Source organism: Papaver somniferum, chromosome 11 (assembly GCF_003573695.1).
Source record: "Papaver somniferum cultivar HN1 chromosome 11, ASM357369v1, whole genome shotgun sequence".
In the NCBI taxonomy this organism is placed as follows: domain Eukaryota; kingdom Viridiplantae; phylum Streptophyta; class Magnoliopsida; order Ranunculales; family Papaveraceae; genus Papaver; species Papaver somniferum.
Window position 1 is genome coordinate 129,103,550 of NC_039368.1, and position 15,438 is coordinate 129,118,987.

Below are 15,438 nucleotides of genomic sequence, written 5' to 3' on the forward strand. Positions count from 1 at the left end.
AGTCATCTAAGACTGATTTATTGTACCAAAATAATTGATTACTATTAGCATTAAAAGCATTTATCACCGATTTAACATCACTGGTGAAACACACTTTATCCAGTCCTTTAGCTTTTGCCCATGTCACTGCATCCAATAAGGATAGGCTTTCATCTTCCTCTGCATTTCTCACAGACCCTGCTTTGAGTTTGCTGCCAATGAAGGTACCTGCAATATTATTCATGATCAATCTGATTCTTGACAAATTAGTGTTTTTTTTTTACATGCAACATCACTAAAAACAATCACACAATCCTTTGGCAAAGAACTAGTAATTGTAGAGAGATTTTTCTCTTCAGTAGAGGCTGTATGATTGTTATACTCTTGCGAGACAGTGTTATTCAAAAAAAAAATTCAGTGTCATTAACTAGTTTCATTGCTAATCTTGCTGAAACATGATGATTTAAGAGTTTTCCTTGAAAGACACATGAGCATCTGTCTTTCCAAATGCTCCAGGCAATTGTGAAGACAACACCATCCTTATCCTTCAAGTTGCTATCTTTTTTTATTCTTTTTTGAGGGGAAAAGAGGTAATCCTCTCAATTTCATTCATATTGAAAGATTTGTATACATCATGTTCAGATACATCATTGAAAAACATGATAAAATACATATTTTTTGTATCACAATAATAAGCAAATTGTAATACAAACGTATTAAATACATGAATTTCAAAAAGGAAATTGATGATACTTGAGGGATGAACTTTGAATTAGAATTCTGCCATTTTGATTTGAAGAATTTATCTTCTTCTTCATTGAAATTTTCATTAAGATGTTGTCCCAAAAGGGAGTAATAAACACAAAACATCATTATCACAATCAAATCCGATAGCCATTGATCTTCATGAAACTGTAGATATACGTCAAGCCGGAAAAAAATTTGTCCTTGATGTATTTGAAACAATTGTTGTAACAATCGCTAGAAACACTTATAAGGCTATGAAAAACCTCTTATGGATTTAAGATAACCATATGAGAGATAATGAAATTGAAAGTGGGAAAACCCTTCGGCCTTTAGCCTATGCAGATTACACTTTGCAACTAAAACCAACTCGTATTGCATGGCTTTGGCCAATTCTAGTGTACAATTTATAATCATAAATTCTTTGAAATAACTCGTATTTTGATAGCTGGTTTTTGTACTTAAATTTCCGTCCCTTTCAATCGATATAATTTATATTTTTAGTTCCTCCGGTTACCTTGTTGTCGGAAATCTTTATACTTTGTATTCATTTGCCACACTCTCTATTGCCAGTTACGAGCTGTTTTGGTCACTTATTATACCACACTGGTTTTGTAGCTAGGACATGTACGTGCAAAACATTTTGTGAGTGCTAACCAGATAACTAGATATCAATCCTCAATGAAAAAACTTTTTATTTTGTTTATCACATGGAGCTGCATAATCAAACTTTCGTTTTGGTAACAAATCCTCCGAGTAAGTTTGCTTAAAACAAACAAACAAAAAAAAAACTTTGAACCTTTGTTCACAATCAAGAATGTAGTTACAATTTGTCAATCATAGTCTGTATTGGTAGACCTTGGATTGCAAATGCAAATCATCTTTAAGCCATTGCTGAAGCCCATGAGCTTCCATGAAAGTTGGTGATGGACTTCGATTAATAGTCACATAAGCTGAGGGAACAACGTGTATTACTTCTGATTCTCTTCCAATTGCACTTTTTAATAATCCTGTCACTGATGTTTGCGTTGCCAGTCTCTCAATTCCTGAAACTCCTAAGTATTCCATCCTGTCACGGTGTTCGAAATACCCAATATACTCGCAGCATATATGATCAGCTGGATTTACAAAAAGTTTTGGTACCCAAGTAGCTAATGCAGTAAACGAATCATCTGGACTTCTGTTTTCTTTGGAACCCTTCATGGCAACTGTGAGTCCTGCTTTGACAAGGCTGCCAGCGAATCGAGCCCCACGCTTCACTTTTTCACTCTGAATCTTTTCAATTGGAGCCGCAATGAAAGGTGTATTGAAGAGGTATGATTCCAGATAGTTACCCGTTTTCGCCATGTTTTTTCCTACAAGCATTGCGATTGAAGAGCCCAAAGAATGTCCTGCCAACCAGACATTACTAGCTCCAACTGCAGATACCATGTTTTGAACGGCTTCCATTGCAACATTATAGCGAGTTGATTGGTGAAGTCCATGTTTGATAATATTCAGGTCTAACCACAGATCCTGTGAGACAGATTGTTTCTTGATAGTGGTTCCCCTAAATGCTATTATATATCGTGGAACAATTCCCGTCTGATATTTGTTAAAAGCCACGGGTTTGTATTCATATACAGCACCAAAGATGGAGAAATCATTACTATCGATGAGTGGATACAATAGCTGAAAGTTGAAGAATTCCCACCATTGTGGTGCAAGAGCTTCACAGCCTTGCCGATTTTCTTGACGGTCATGCTCCAGAATATAGGTAGCAGAAACTAAGCTAGCAGCTATAGATCTTCGGTGATGTGCATTTTGCCTTCAAATTACCATAAAAATGTCTAGTTAGTAGTGGCACAGATTACGCAATTCCGGACTAAACTAGTATACAACAACAATCAGAAATTGGACTAGACTAACAGAAGTTGACATGATTTCACTCTCAAAACAATCACACAAACTGATCATATTTGAGTTCGCAAACAAATGGAATGATTCAACAGAAGCCTGAAAGATAATCTTACCAGTCCACGATGGTCAAGTGTACAGGTCCTGAATAGTCGAAACTATTTTTCTTGTCTAATTTCTCACTCTTGTTTTGCTTCAATTTCGGCTCCTACAAAACAAAATTCAACATAGAGAGGCTTATCAACACAACATATAGAAGAGATTCTGTATCCATTGAAATCCTTGCAACAATGTCAAAAGTGCCGAAAATTCTCTATACCATCTAAAATTATCAAAGATATAGAAATCGAGAAATGTGTTTATATTTGACCATACCTGAAAGCTCATTATGGAGAACTACCGAAAATATGCGTCGAAGAAATTGAATGGTTTACTAAGAATGAGAATTTTCTTTGTTGAGTACAATTATTCTTATGACATTACATACATTATATAAACGCAACCAAAATTTGCAAGTGATATTATTAGATTAGCTAAATTACAATTTGTGCAAAAAACAAATCAATAATAATCAAAGTCAAAATGTACACCAACTATACATTGCACTAAACAAAAACCAATTGTAATTAAGCTTTCATAATTGGCACTATTTAACAACCAATTTTAAATAATGTGTACTATCAATCATGTAACTCCTTCGTCTGGCCAAGTTGGGTAGTCGCTTTAACGTTCAAAGATAAGATTTTAATACAAACTATATCTATATAAAATGCACAAACAAGGAAATGATCAAAATTTTAAGAAAAAAATGATGTCCGAGAAACAGTAGTTTGAGGTAATATTTCTATGTTGACTCTTTAAGACTTGAGAGTTGAGAGAGTCAAACAGAGAAATGAAAGTTTGCACTTAATAGGCCTTCACAAACTCCTTAAAATTGCCCCGTCACGTGAGATGTTGTTCCCGTGGATCATTTATCAGGAAAAGAGAGTTGAGGGGGTTGCAGAAAAATGAAATCCAATACATGTTATGATCATGTCTAGTGTTGCACTGTTTCTTCATAATATGGAGCCATGGCCAAGGCGGTCGACTTATTATATGATGATCCACCCTAAACAAGGATCAAGTACCATGAAGAAACATTAGTTGAATCAGATGACCACTAGACTTATCATATAATTGGATTTCATTTCTTGCAACGCCCTTAATCTCTCTGAAAAATGACTCAAGTATACGTGATATTCAGGATCTAGTACTATTATGTAAAAAAAAAAAAAGGTGCGAGAAGACATTTTGCATATCTGCACACTATAATTCAGGAACAGTAGTGTTTATGTCATATTCAACTTTCAGAGAGACAAACGTTTTTGGATAGTGTAAAGTGAGGTGGTATAATTTTTGGCGGGTTTTAAAGAAAATTTGAGGGATTTTTGGTGCCTCTGTGCATGTAACTTTTTGAGTTGTTATATGATTCAAGATCTTGAGAAGATGGCTTGGACACAAATATTAAAGAAAAGAAGATCATAGCGAGGAGTGATATCTTAAGTAGAGACATATTTTTGTTAGGAATGATTGGATGATAATAATAAGTGTATTAGAAGTGGGAAGTATATTTATCTAAACTAGAGATAGAGAGGGTAAAAGGGATGGTAGTCATACTGGTGACATCTGAGAGTGAGTGAGTTATTAGGTTAGTTATGCAATTTTACAAAAAGGGTTACGGAACATAAGAAAAATGAGCCATGTTTGACATCATGCCCTTGCGAAGAAAATCCCGAAAAATGGTTTACTAGAATGAAAAAGAATCTAAAGCCTCCATTCTCTTAATAAACCAATCTAGAAAATGATTACTTTCTTTTGCCCTTGTAAAATATAGTGCAATATTCCCTTGCCATCTTTATTTAGTTTTACAATGCAGCAGCGTTAGAAGTTTTCTTAAGTACGGAGGAGTAAAAATCTGAAAATCTAGGCCCTGATACAAAATATGTCATGAGATTCAAAATCTGTCTAGCTACCCAAAACATCCACCAATGTAACCAAAATTCGCATCGTAAACTAAGATTTGCGTTAGAACTTAAATAATGGCATTATAATGGAAACTCCTACCTTTTATGATAATGCTTGGGAGATATGGAAAGAAAGAAATGGGAGGCTGCATGGTGAGCGCAGGATGAAGTCAAGTGATGAGGTGAAAATGCCCGGGAAACAAGACATATATCTTTGAGAAATCTTTGGAGTTCATATATGATTATTTTTTGAAACTTGACTTCCAAACAAATTTTGCTTCAATGGGGAATAATAGTTTCTCTGTCATTTTTCTTTTTCTTTCTCAGGGCTCTTTCTCTTAGTCTTAGACCATATTCTTGTATATCTCTCATTTTTGCTTTTAACATATACTTTCCTTTTCAACCAAAGTCATATATAAAAAAAAATGGCAAAACAAGGCTCATAAATTAAAATCTACAATGTGACAGGGTAACTTACTCATTTTATATGCCGAATATTCTCTATACATCTAAATTATTGAAGATACAAATAAAAATATGTTAGTGTCAAAGAGACATGGAAAGAGGGAAGAATCAAACCTGATAGCTAAACTACCAGAAATGGTTTTATAAATTGAATGAATTACCAAAAATGAGAGTTCTTTTTTGAGTATAATTGTGCTTATGGCATTATAAAATTCCAAGAAATTAGAATTGGTAAACTACAGAACTTGCAGGTTGCAAGTGGGACTGTGAGAGATTAGTTTCAACTACAACTAGTGCAAAAAAAAGATAAAAAAATCCATAAATAATTGTAGTCAAAATGTATTGCAGCTGTGTAGAGAGGATATAAAATACATGAACAAGAAAATAATCAAAATGTAAGGAAAAAAAATGTTGAAAGAAGTGGCGTGGTACGGATGCAACAACTTATAATAGTGTTTGTAAGTTGGACTATGGATATTAGTTTAAGCCTGGTAGTAGATAGATCCAATATTATGTCTCAAACCAGTCATAATCTGATATTATCTAGTTTTTAATAACTTTTTTATTTCATAAAAAGAAAAAGAAATTAAAGAAATTAGAGTGGTACATGAACCTGATGAAAACACAGTAAATTGATACTGTGGTAAAAAAAAAATCTCTGTTTGACTCTTTAAGACTAGATAGAGTAAAACAGTGAAATAGTTGGTAGTTAAAAGTCTACCAACTATTTGGGGAGATACAACCATAACAAAAAACCGGAAAGACGCAGTCAATCTTGACTAACCAAAATGAGAGCCATACAAGCAAGATATTCTCTAAGTAATGATGCTATGTAACATTAATCATCAGTCTTAATTTTTTAAAATAACTGTCAATTCTATGTCATGCATACGATTTGTAGAGCTTGAAATTGCAGTAGTAGATGTTGAGGCGAAAGGGTTAGGTGGCATACGCAAATTTCCAGTCTTCCCTTCAAGCATACGAAGGACTGCTTTCATGGAAGGGCGGTCGACAGGGTTCCATTGAATACACCAGAATGCCACCATTGCTAATTTCTTTACTATGTTTATATCTTCTGCTTCAACTTGAGTTCCCAACTCTTCCCCATGACTCAAACGGTTATATATCCACTCTGGGAAGTATATTTGATTACCATTTGTTTCCGTCTTAATTTCGGTATTCTTCCTTCTTATAGCCATTTCAAGTAACAATACACCGAAACTATAAATATCTGACTTGTACGATATGGCTCCAAAGTTCCTAGAGAAAACCTCAGGTGCAATGTAACCCATGGTTCCTCTAGCGGCGGCCATAGATACACTGATAAAGCTATCTCCTTCAGTGCACAACTTTGCCAAACCGAAGTCGGAGATCTTTGGAGTGAAGTTGTGGTCTAATAAGATGTTTTGAGGTTTAATATCGAAATGAAGAATACGCTGATCACAACCTTGATGAAGATATTCTATACCACGAGCTATACCCATAGCAATTTCTTGAAGCTTGTCCCAACCCAGATGGTTTGATTTTTTATCTGCTTTCCCAGCTGAGAAAATGAACTTCTCTAGCGAACTATTTGGCATAAATTCGTAAATAAGAGCCCTCATGGATCCTTCCACGCAGAATCCCAAGAGGCGCACAACATTTAGATGATGGATTCTACCAATAGTGCCAACTTCATTGATAAATTCTTCTCCATTATGGCTTCCTCCTGGGTTATCAAGAATCTTAACCGCTACTTGAATCTCATTTGGCAACTTTCCTTTGAAAACACTCCCGTACCCTCCTTGTCCTAATTTGGTCTTAAACTTATCTGTAATCTTCTTTATATCAGCATGACTGTATCGCATGGGCTTGAGAGCATTGTAACTCTCCAAAAACTGTTCAATCATCAATAAATTTTCTTCTTCTTGCTTATCTGTTTTCTTGTGCATCTTGATTATTATTATCAGCACGGATAATATGAAAAGAAATAGTCCTGCTATGCTCAGACTTATTGCAATACTGTTTCCTACAAAAATGATGCCCAATAACCTGTTAATCTCCATGTAAGATCAAAATTAACTGGTTCAGTTTTCAATTCATAAATGAAAGTGCTGTAAAGACAGAAAAATATTCATTACCTTTGGGTTTGTGGTAAGATGGCGAAGAAGGCGGAATTCCAAAGCATCCAATAGGAAGGCTAGAGTTTTGATTTTTGTATCCGCATTTACCTCCAGCAAATTCACAGCTCCCACAGTCGGGTTCATCCCAGCTGATGCTTAGACTGGTTAGTGCTATTTTACCACCATAATATGGATATTCATTTGGCCATGCAATTGAAGATGCTAATAACTTGCAGTTGCCCGCTGGTGGAATCCCTACAAGAGAATCGCCTGAATCGAGACAAAAAATTCTGTACGTCGAACTAGGACTACTTAGACAACTTATGGTTTTATAATTATAGCTTATTTGATTTGCCACTTCTATCGAGCAGTTTAAGAAGGTATAGTTTCCGTACTGTTGTGTTCTAAATGGCGTATCAGATATATTGAAACCTATAAGTCTTCGAGGGATGCAACCATTTTGATCATAGATTTCCAGACTCTGAGACTTATAATTGATGGATTTCACAAGAAATTTCCCTGAAAATGGCAGCTCAATTATTGTTTCGTTGTTGTTTGTGCAGAATAACTCAAATCCAGGGTATCCACAATGTTCCGGTTGTTGATCTTTTAAGCGAAATGGAAACCGAATTTGTATATAATGTTGGCTTCCACATGATAAATTTCGACAGGCATCGCTGCTTCCAATTGCACCAGTACTGCTACTTGTTATTATGTGTTGAAGGATGATGATAAAGAAGATAACTGATGATATGAAGGCCTTTTTGTTCTTCAAGGTACTCATTCTCAGAAGATAACATGAAGAGTTGTTACTAACTGAATTAATCAAATAATGAAAGAACAGTAATGACCAGACGCCATCGTGTTCAAAAGTCTTTGGTAATGACTGAAGAATGAAGACAATTACTGGTTTTGACTGAAAACTAGTCTCCGTTGATGTCATGATTTTGACTACAGCATCTTTCTACAATCAACAAAAAAATTATGCAGCTGACAATCTTGAATGAAGACCACTGACAACAGAATTATTGTTGAGTTAGATGTGTGCGATCATCATTGCATTAAACAAAACAGGAAAAAGGCCGGAAAATGAAAATCTGTAACTATTTGCCAGAAAGGTCTATGGAGGACACAAGTATATGAGGATTAATGATATCATATACCGCTAACAATAGTTTCTTCACAAAAATGAATACTAGCTTCATCATCCCTTTTCTGCTATATTTTGTTGTTCTCTTCTTATTTATTCCTAGTAGTGGTAGTTTTTCATCATCATCAACAGTTTTCTCTTGTGGAGCTCTGAACATCAAGTGTCCTTTTACCTTAGAAGGCCGTCCTCGAAACTGCCCAAATGGTTGCAGCAGTCGATTCGGGAGATTGATGAAACCACTATCTTGTGGATATAGTCCAGCCGAGAGAATCCTCTCTTGTGAAAACAATAGAACTGTTCTGAATTATTTTTCAAAAAAGTTCTATGTAATTGACATTAACTATGAATATCAAAACATTCGATTAATTGATCTAGGTCTGGAAAGAGATAATTGTTCTTCAATGCCCCAACATTCACTACCTGATAGTCATTTCCGGAATTATTCAGAAATATCGTATCGGTCAAAGGCAGTAGTATACATGAATTGTTTGATGAATACAAGCGACTTTACACGTTACATAAACGCTTCACCTTGTATTAAGTCATCGTTTAACATGTTCACATATGTGGTCGTGAATCCTCTTGTTTCAGATTTTAAGGAGTCATGTAACAGTTTTTTTACTTCTTGGATGTCTACTGATAGGGATACCTTTGGTTCGTACTTGGATGTTCATAACGAAATGATGAATGGCTTTCAGGTCTCTTGGTACTACAAATACAAACAACCAGGCAAGTAATATACAATAAGAATTTAGTGTCTCCTATCACCACCGCAGCTCCACCCCTCTCAAATTCTTATTTGGTTCATTTATTTACTGCACTAATTTGCTATTTTTTATTCAAACGCAGGTTTTCTGTATTATGTCAAATATAACATCCTTGGTAAGCTCAAATTCTTCCTGACATCTTTTTAATTATCTGTTAGGTTGCTAAAAATTTACAGAACCTTGACCTCGGGGTTTCTCTTTCCTTTCATTTTTCTTCCAGAATACGGCAGACTGATACTTACTATTGGAGGTAAATGATCCAGCTCTCTAGTTTGCAATATGATTTTGTGATTTTTAGCAGATCATGGGAAACAAATACTCCTTGGCTGATTAAATTTTTGTCTTTTTGCCTATGACGGGCACCCTTCAATTAGGTTCAATTTTGCTTGGAAGAAGTATACTTGGGACACTATGTGTGCTTTCTATTTTAATTTATATGGTAAGAAGAAGAAACCGAGCCATGAATGGAGATATAGAAGACTTCTTAAACACCTATGGAGACCAAATGCCTATGAGGTATTCCTATAACGATGTCAAAATAATGACTAGCAATTTCAAAGAAAAATTAGGCCAGGGAGGGTATGGATCAGTATACAAAGGATTTCTTCGTAACAATCGTGCTGTTGCAATTAAGATTCTTAGCTCATCAAAAGGAAACGGGCAAGATTTCGTCAATGAAGTAGCTACTATAGGAAGGATACATCACGTAAATGTGGTACAACTCATTGGATTTGTAGCCGAACGTTCGAAAAGAGCTCTTGTGTATGAACTCATGCCAAACGGATCTCTCGACAAATACATATTTCCTCAAGAAGGAAAAATTAGTAACCTTCTTAGTTGGGAGAAATCTTATGAAATTGCTTTAGGGGCAGCTCGTGGTATTGAATATTTACACGGAGGCTGTGATATGAGAATACTACATTTTGATATCAAACCACATAATATTCTACTTGATGAGAATTATAATCCTAAAGTTTCAGATTTTGGGCTAGCCAGGTTATACTCGTTGGATGATAGTGTCATTTCATTAACAATGGCTAGAGGAACTATTGGATACATGGCTCCGGAATTATTCTACAGAAGTATCGGTGGTGTCTCGTACAAGTCAGATGTCTACAGTTTTGGGATGTTGCTAATGGAAATAGTAGGGGGAAGAAAAAACTTGAACCCTTCAGTAGAGAATTCAAGCCAAGTATATTTTCCATCCTGGATTTACAACCAATTGAACCAAGGAGAAGATATCGAAATTGAAGATGCTACCAAAGAAGAAAATGAAATAGCAAAGAAACTAATCATAGTTGCACTATGGTGTATTCAGCTGAAGCCTATCGATCGCCCTTCCATGACCAAAGTTGTAGAAATGCTAGAAGGAGAGTCAAGACTACTGCAAATCCCACATAAACCATTCTCCATTACATATCTCCACGAGGAACATGAAAGTGACACAAGTACAACTGGAATGACACCTTCAACTACTTTAACTTATTAGAACTCTTGGTTGCACCAGATTATGTTCAGTTGTCAATTATTGGTTTTTAATCTTGTTAACAATAACTGAGTTTTGTGTTTGATTATTGACCTTCGTTTGATTAATGCAAACTATATAACCTGGTTGGAGATTACAGTTTATCTAATGCACATGTACGGATCCTAAAATTTAAAAGAACAGAACTCTTATTCTAGCATTCATGAGACGGTTTGTATGGGCGTGCGATAGTGTCGCATGACGATTCCGTAAATAAGGGAAATATGAGTTGTACTCCATTACATTGAGTTGTCATCCACTATGTAACACCTGTATAAAAAGAAAGGGGAGATACACTTTTAGGAAAGATATACACTTTATATAAGGACACAATTTGTATAGAGAAGGTAGAATTATTATTAGTATTATCTTCTTCTTCCTCCATAAAAACTAGAGCTCCAAATACTCATTAATGGAGTCTAAATTGTAATCCTTATGTAATTTCTTCAATCATAGTGAAACCTAATCCCGTGGATGTAGATCATATTGATCAAACCACGTAAATCTTGTGTCCAATTTATAATTTTAGCACTTTAATCTTTATTTTGATTGTGAAATAGATTTAGATTTAAGAATAGTTAATGGGGTGTGGTGTAGGATTTCCTACAACTACGCACTCTCTTGCCAGTCACAAGCATGACTAACATTACTCTCTATACTCTATAGTCTCACGTTCCCACCATGCATGACTAGCCAACACCCATTTACTCTCTATTTCTATCCATATATATATACTAGGGTATGACCGGTGCCGTAACGGCACGGGCAATAAGTTTGGTCAATCTCTGTAACACGCAAGAATGGTTATTTATCTGCATTAAAATTTTATCTTTCTGGCATCTCGTCTGGTTGTCGTCGAAGAGATAAAAACAGAGAATAAATTTAACCAACAGTAATGAAGTAAACCCATGTTTGTTGCATGAAGCAGAACATGTTAGTACAATAGTCATTACATGCCAATTTACATGACCCCTCTGATCCAAGTTGTCATATATAAAATTACATCATCATGTGTCTACGGGGTTATTTATCGAATAGAAAAGTTGCTATTCTCATTGTTATGTTACATCATCATGTGTCTACGGGGTTATTTATCGAATAGAAAAGTTGTGATTGTACATATGTTAGAAAAATGCCTTGGGCGCTTAATCGGCTTCGTTATCGTTAGTCTACCCTATCATCTGTGTTAGCTAAACGCAGTTATTATGAATAAATTCTGTAGTTGGTCTACGTCGCATGGTTTGTTTTTCTCTTCCCATAGCTTACATACACGTTTTTCCTTGCAGTGAGTTTCAACTTATTCACGAGCTATGCCTATATGTGCTATCTGCATATCAAAGAACTGAGCTTTAAGAGCAACACTGGCTACGTTGCACGCTTTCCTTTCATGGTTTCCTCTGGGATACATCTTTGAATCCCCACTGGTTTGCTCACTAATTACGAGACTGTTGCCATTTTTTGTTTTTCAAATAATAAAAATTTAGAACGGTAAAGAAAAGCTCATGTCTAGTAAAACACTATCTTTTAATCTCAAAGAACTGAGCTTTAAGAGCAACACTGGCTACGTTGCACGCTTTCCTTTCATGGTTTCCTCTGGGATACATCTTTGAATCCCCACTGGTTTGCGCACTAATTACGAGACTGTTGCCATTTTTTGTTTCAAATAATAAAAATTTAGAATGGTAAAAAAAAGCTCATGTCTAGTAAAACACTGTCTTTTAATCAATCTTGGTGTCTCTTCCTTCCAATCTTCTGAAGGCTAATTGACTAATGCATATTCTTTTCCTTTTTTATGGGTATATTATAGCTAAAGACACTTTTGAATTTCTTTGTGTGGCAGCGTATATGAATCTTACTCTCCAATGTTTGTCCGAGGTACTGTTAAACTTTCTCTCCCCTCATCCTACTAGAGTTCCTCGTTGTTCTTTCTTTGATGTGCTGATATTTAGGTAGCATAGCAACTCTTTTACGTTCACAGGTAGCTGCCCTTCAGTTTAGAGACTTCTATAACATGAAGTATGTGAAAATGTACACTGTTTTCATTTCACAATTACAATTTACAGGTATTTCAGATCACGAAGGACCCAAATTCCTAACTGATAATGATAAATATATATATGTCCAGTGCACTTTGTAACCTGAATTTTAACGATTTCCTTGTCTTCTCTTGTATTTGTTGACTAATACATTTGCGTGACTAATATATCATTTATTGTAGCCTTGTAGGGATGGAGTTTGAGTATAATTTAAAGTAAGTGACGAGTGACGATGCCCATAATTCACTAGTAAGCCATACTCATCATGGCAACTACATGCCACTACTGGGTCATAAGATTAGTGATGATGTTAAGTGCAAGATAGCTTCTGCATCTAAGTTGAAATGTTACTGCACTTCTCTTCCAATTATCTTTGAATATAGCCCCTAGTTATATGCTCATGTCGTATCTTCTTTTCCTTTTCTTTTCTTTTCTTTTTCCAGCTTATGATTCTTTATCCTTGCAACTAAAATTATTCCTTTTACGTAACGCCTTTACCATTTGATAAAATTCATGAACTGAAAAACCTTGCTTTTATTATCTGATATATACTATTTAGATTGACTTTCCTCTATATATGCCATGGATTTTACAGATTAACCAGAGCTGTATAATCTTTAGCTGACCCTGAGGAGTACCCTATCTTGTTCGAGGATTGGCAGGTTGCTCCGTGGAATCTAAAATTTCGGAGACAAGGTATCCATTTAGTTTCATTTTCCCGTATATATAATTTGTGTCTTCTACTACTTATCTGTTAATGTCACTATTTATAGTTCTATATAGTCATTTGTGTTCATAATCTAGTAAGTGAAATATGGTATAATTTTTTAATATATTTGGACAAGCTGATACGTTTGACTTTTTTGTAAAATGGTGATTTGGCTCACAAGGTATCCTTGTGCTCTATGTGAAATGCTCCCTTTTCTTATTCTTATCTTCCATGTTGGGAATTGGATGTAGATTTGTTTCACTTTCTTGTCTCAGGAGGTAGAATAGAACGGAGAAGAACATGAAGAGCAGGGAACCCAGGAAGAAGAGGTTGTTGAGGTCGAAGCTGATTCCACAGATATGAGCAATAAGTGCCACTACTTAAAGCAACAAGAAGCTATACACTTGTTTGAGCATGTAGGTAATGAATGATGTTGAGCTTGTTCCAGGTCTTGTGCCTTTAAGATTGTGTCTACTACTGCTATTACACTTAACATTACAATTGCAGAATATGTATGTTCTGAAATCTTGGGAAATGTCTATCTATATACTTGTCATTCTTTTAATACTAGGCACACAATGCAGGGAACTTGATTACGATTTCCAAATGAACCGGGGAAACTTCATTTTGATAAGAGGGGAACTGGTGGTTTTGACCGGTCAAAACCACTATTTTTAAAATGTTGCAAAACTTTCGCAACTGCAGTGAGCTGATGCAAAAAATTTCAACCGCAGTTTCGCAACTGTGTCATCTGTTAGACCATCTAATTTCACAACAATTTAAAACACTTGCGACTTTTTGACGTTGCAACAGTTTCAAACGGTTGCGATCAAAAATTCGTAAAGCCAGCACAGCCGTTGCGAAATATTGCAACACCAACTTTCGTAACAGATCTGAACTGTTGCGAACCCGTTTTGCAATTGCTAGTGACGTTTCTAATCACTAAATTTGGTGTAGTGCACGCCCACCAAACCCATTTGCACTTTCATCCCCTTTTCCTTGCCACTGCAGCATCCTTTTAGCTCCATTTTTTTTAAATGCATAACCCATTGAAACCAACATCAACACCACCATTCCTAACTCACTTCACTGATCCATTCATCAATCCATTTGTTCATAGCTCAATCATGACAACAACCGCTCTAGTACATTGTTCATAGTTCATAAATTGTAATATCTTTACATGTGACACTCGAGTACATTCTTTTGTCAAATGAGTGAATGACGAACATTCTTTGCCTCTGTGACAAAAAAGTAAACCAAACACTAGCTCCATGATAATTCACTCTTCATACAACACAGAGTATCTTGAAAACTCTACCCAAAGTCCCGATAAAAAGTCATACCCATTCTCTGTTTCTTGTTTCTGGTCTCCCAAACTACATCCACGAACCATTCAGACCCAAGAGCTAGCCGTTGTTGTAACCTGGTTGCACACAAGCCACTTAGGCCTTTTCTCGAACATGTTGTTGGCATTGTATACCAAGGCTTGTTGTTAACATTCCTTGCAAACACGATTTTAATGCAAACCCATAATTCCTCATCATCAACCAATACTATACCATACATTAATCTCATCATGTATCATCACAACTCGAATCTTTCCTGAAACTTTCCAAACTCGAATCTTTCCATCTCGATGACCAGTAAAGATTTTCCCACCGGCAATGATGATTGCTTTAACTAAACCGCTATTTGATTTGAAACCAATGTATTCTTTCTAGTTTTTCCAAACACGGATGTTCTTGCTGTCGGAACCGGTGTAGAGAAGATCACCAACAGTAGCAAGAGAATAGATATTTCCTTCTTCTCGAACAAGAGACCCAATTAAACCGTGATTACAATCATCAGAATTTTAATGGAGTAACAGCTGCGAATTTAGACCATGGAGATTTATAAAACGGAAGTATACGTTTGATTCACATAGTTGTTTCCACGGAGATACAACAGCTGATTGGTTCCACGGAGATGTAGCAGCAGATTGATTCTAGAGAGATGCAGCAGCTGATTGGTTCCACAGAGAGCTTTCAAAACTTAATCGATTTTCGTCGTCGTAATATCA

The 15,438-nt window shown here is 35.7% G+C and overlaps 3 protein-coding genes and 1 long non-coding RNA gene across 4 annotated transcripts; 2 read left to right on the top strand and 2 right to left on the bottom strand.

Moving 5' to 3' along the window:
• Positions 1-1,394: 1,394 nt before the first annotated feature.
• Positions 1,395-3,071, bottom strand: LOC113324849 (GDSL esterase/lipase At4g10955-like). Its single transcript, XM_026573134.1, has 3 exons — positions 2,995-3,071; positions 2,736-2,827; positions 1,395-2,530 (listed from the first exon to the last, which is right to left on the bottom strand). Exons 1-3 carry the CDS (start codon positions 3,004-3,006, stop codon positions 1,561-1,563), a joined length of 1,074 nt encoding a protein of 357 aa, XP_026428919.1. The 5' UTR covers positions 3,007-3,071; the 3' UTR covers positions 1,395-1,560.
• A 2,568-nt stretch (positions 3,072-5,639) lies between these two features.
• Positions 5,640-8,011, bottom strand: LOC113325393 (rust resistance kinase Lr10-like). Its single transcript, XM_026573584.1, has 2 exons — positions 7,208-8,011; positions 5,640-7,095 (listed from the first exon to the last, which is right to left on the bottom strand). The coding sequence occupies exons 1-2, from the start codon at positions 7,971-7,973 to the stop codon at positions 5,939-5,941; spliced, it is 1,923 nt and encodes a 640-aa protein (XP_026429369.1). The 5' UTR covers positions 7,974-8,011; the 3' UTR covers positions 5,640-5,938.
• A 302-nt stretch (positions 8,012-8,313) lies between these two features.
• Positions 8,314-10,788, top strand: LOC113325394 (rust resistance kinase Lr10-like). The gene is made up of 4 exons (XM_026573585.1): positions 8,314-9,068; positions 9,189-9,221; positions 9,327-9,356; positions 9,481-10,788. Exons 1-4 carry the CDS (start codon positions 8,339-8,341, stop codon positions 10,593-10,595), a joined length of 1,908 nt encoding a protein of 635 aa, XP_026429370.1. The 5' UTR covers positions 8,314-8,338; the 3' UTR covers positions 10,596-10,788.
• Positions 10,789-13,165: 2,377 nt separating this feature from the next.
• On the top strand, positions 13,166-14,011 carry LOC113325395. The gene is made up of 3 exons (XR_003348026.1): positions 13,166-13,363; positions 13,652-13,796; positions 13,961-14,011. It is a non-coding gene; the product is annotated as an uncharacterized LOC113325395 (long non-coding RNA).
• The last annotated feature ends 1,427 nt before the right edge of the window (positions 14,012-15,438 follow it).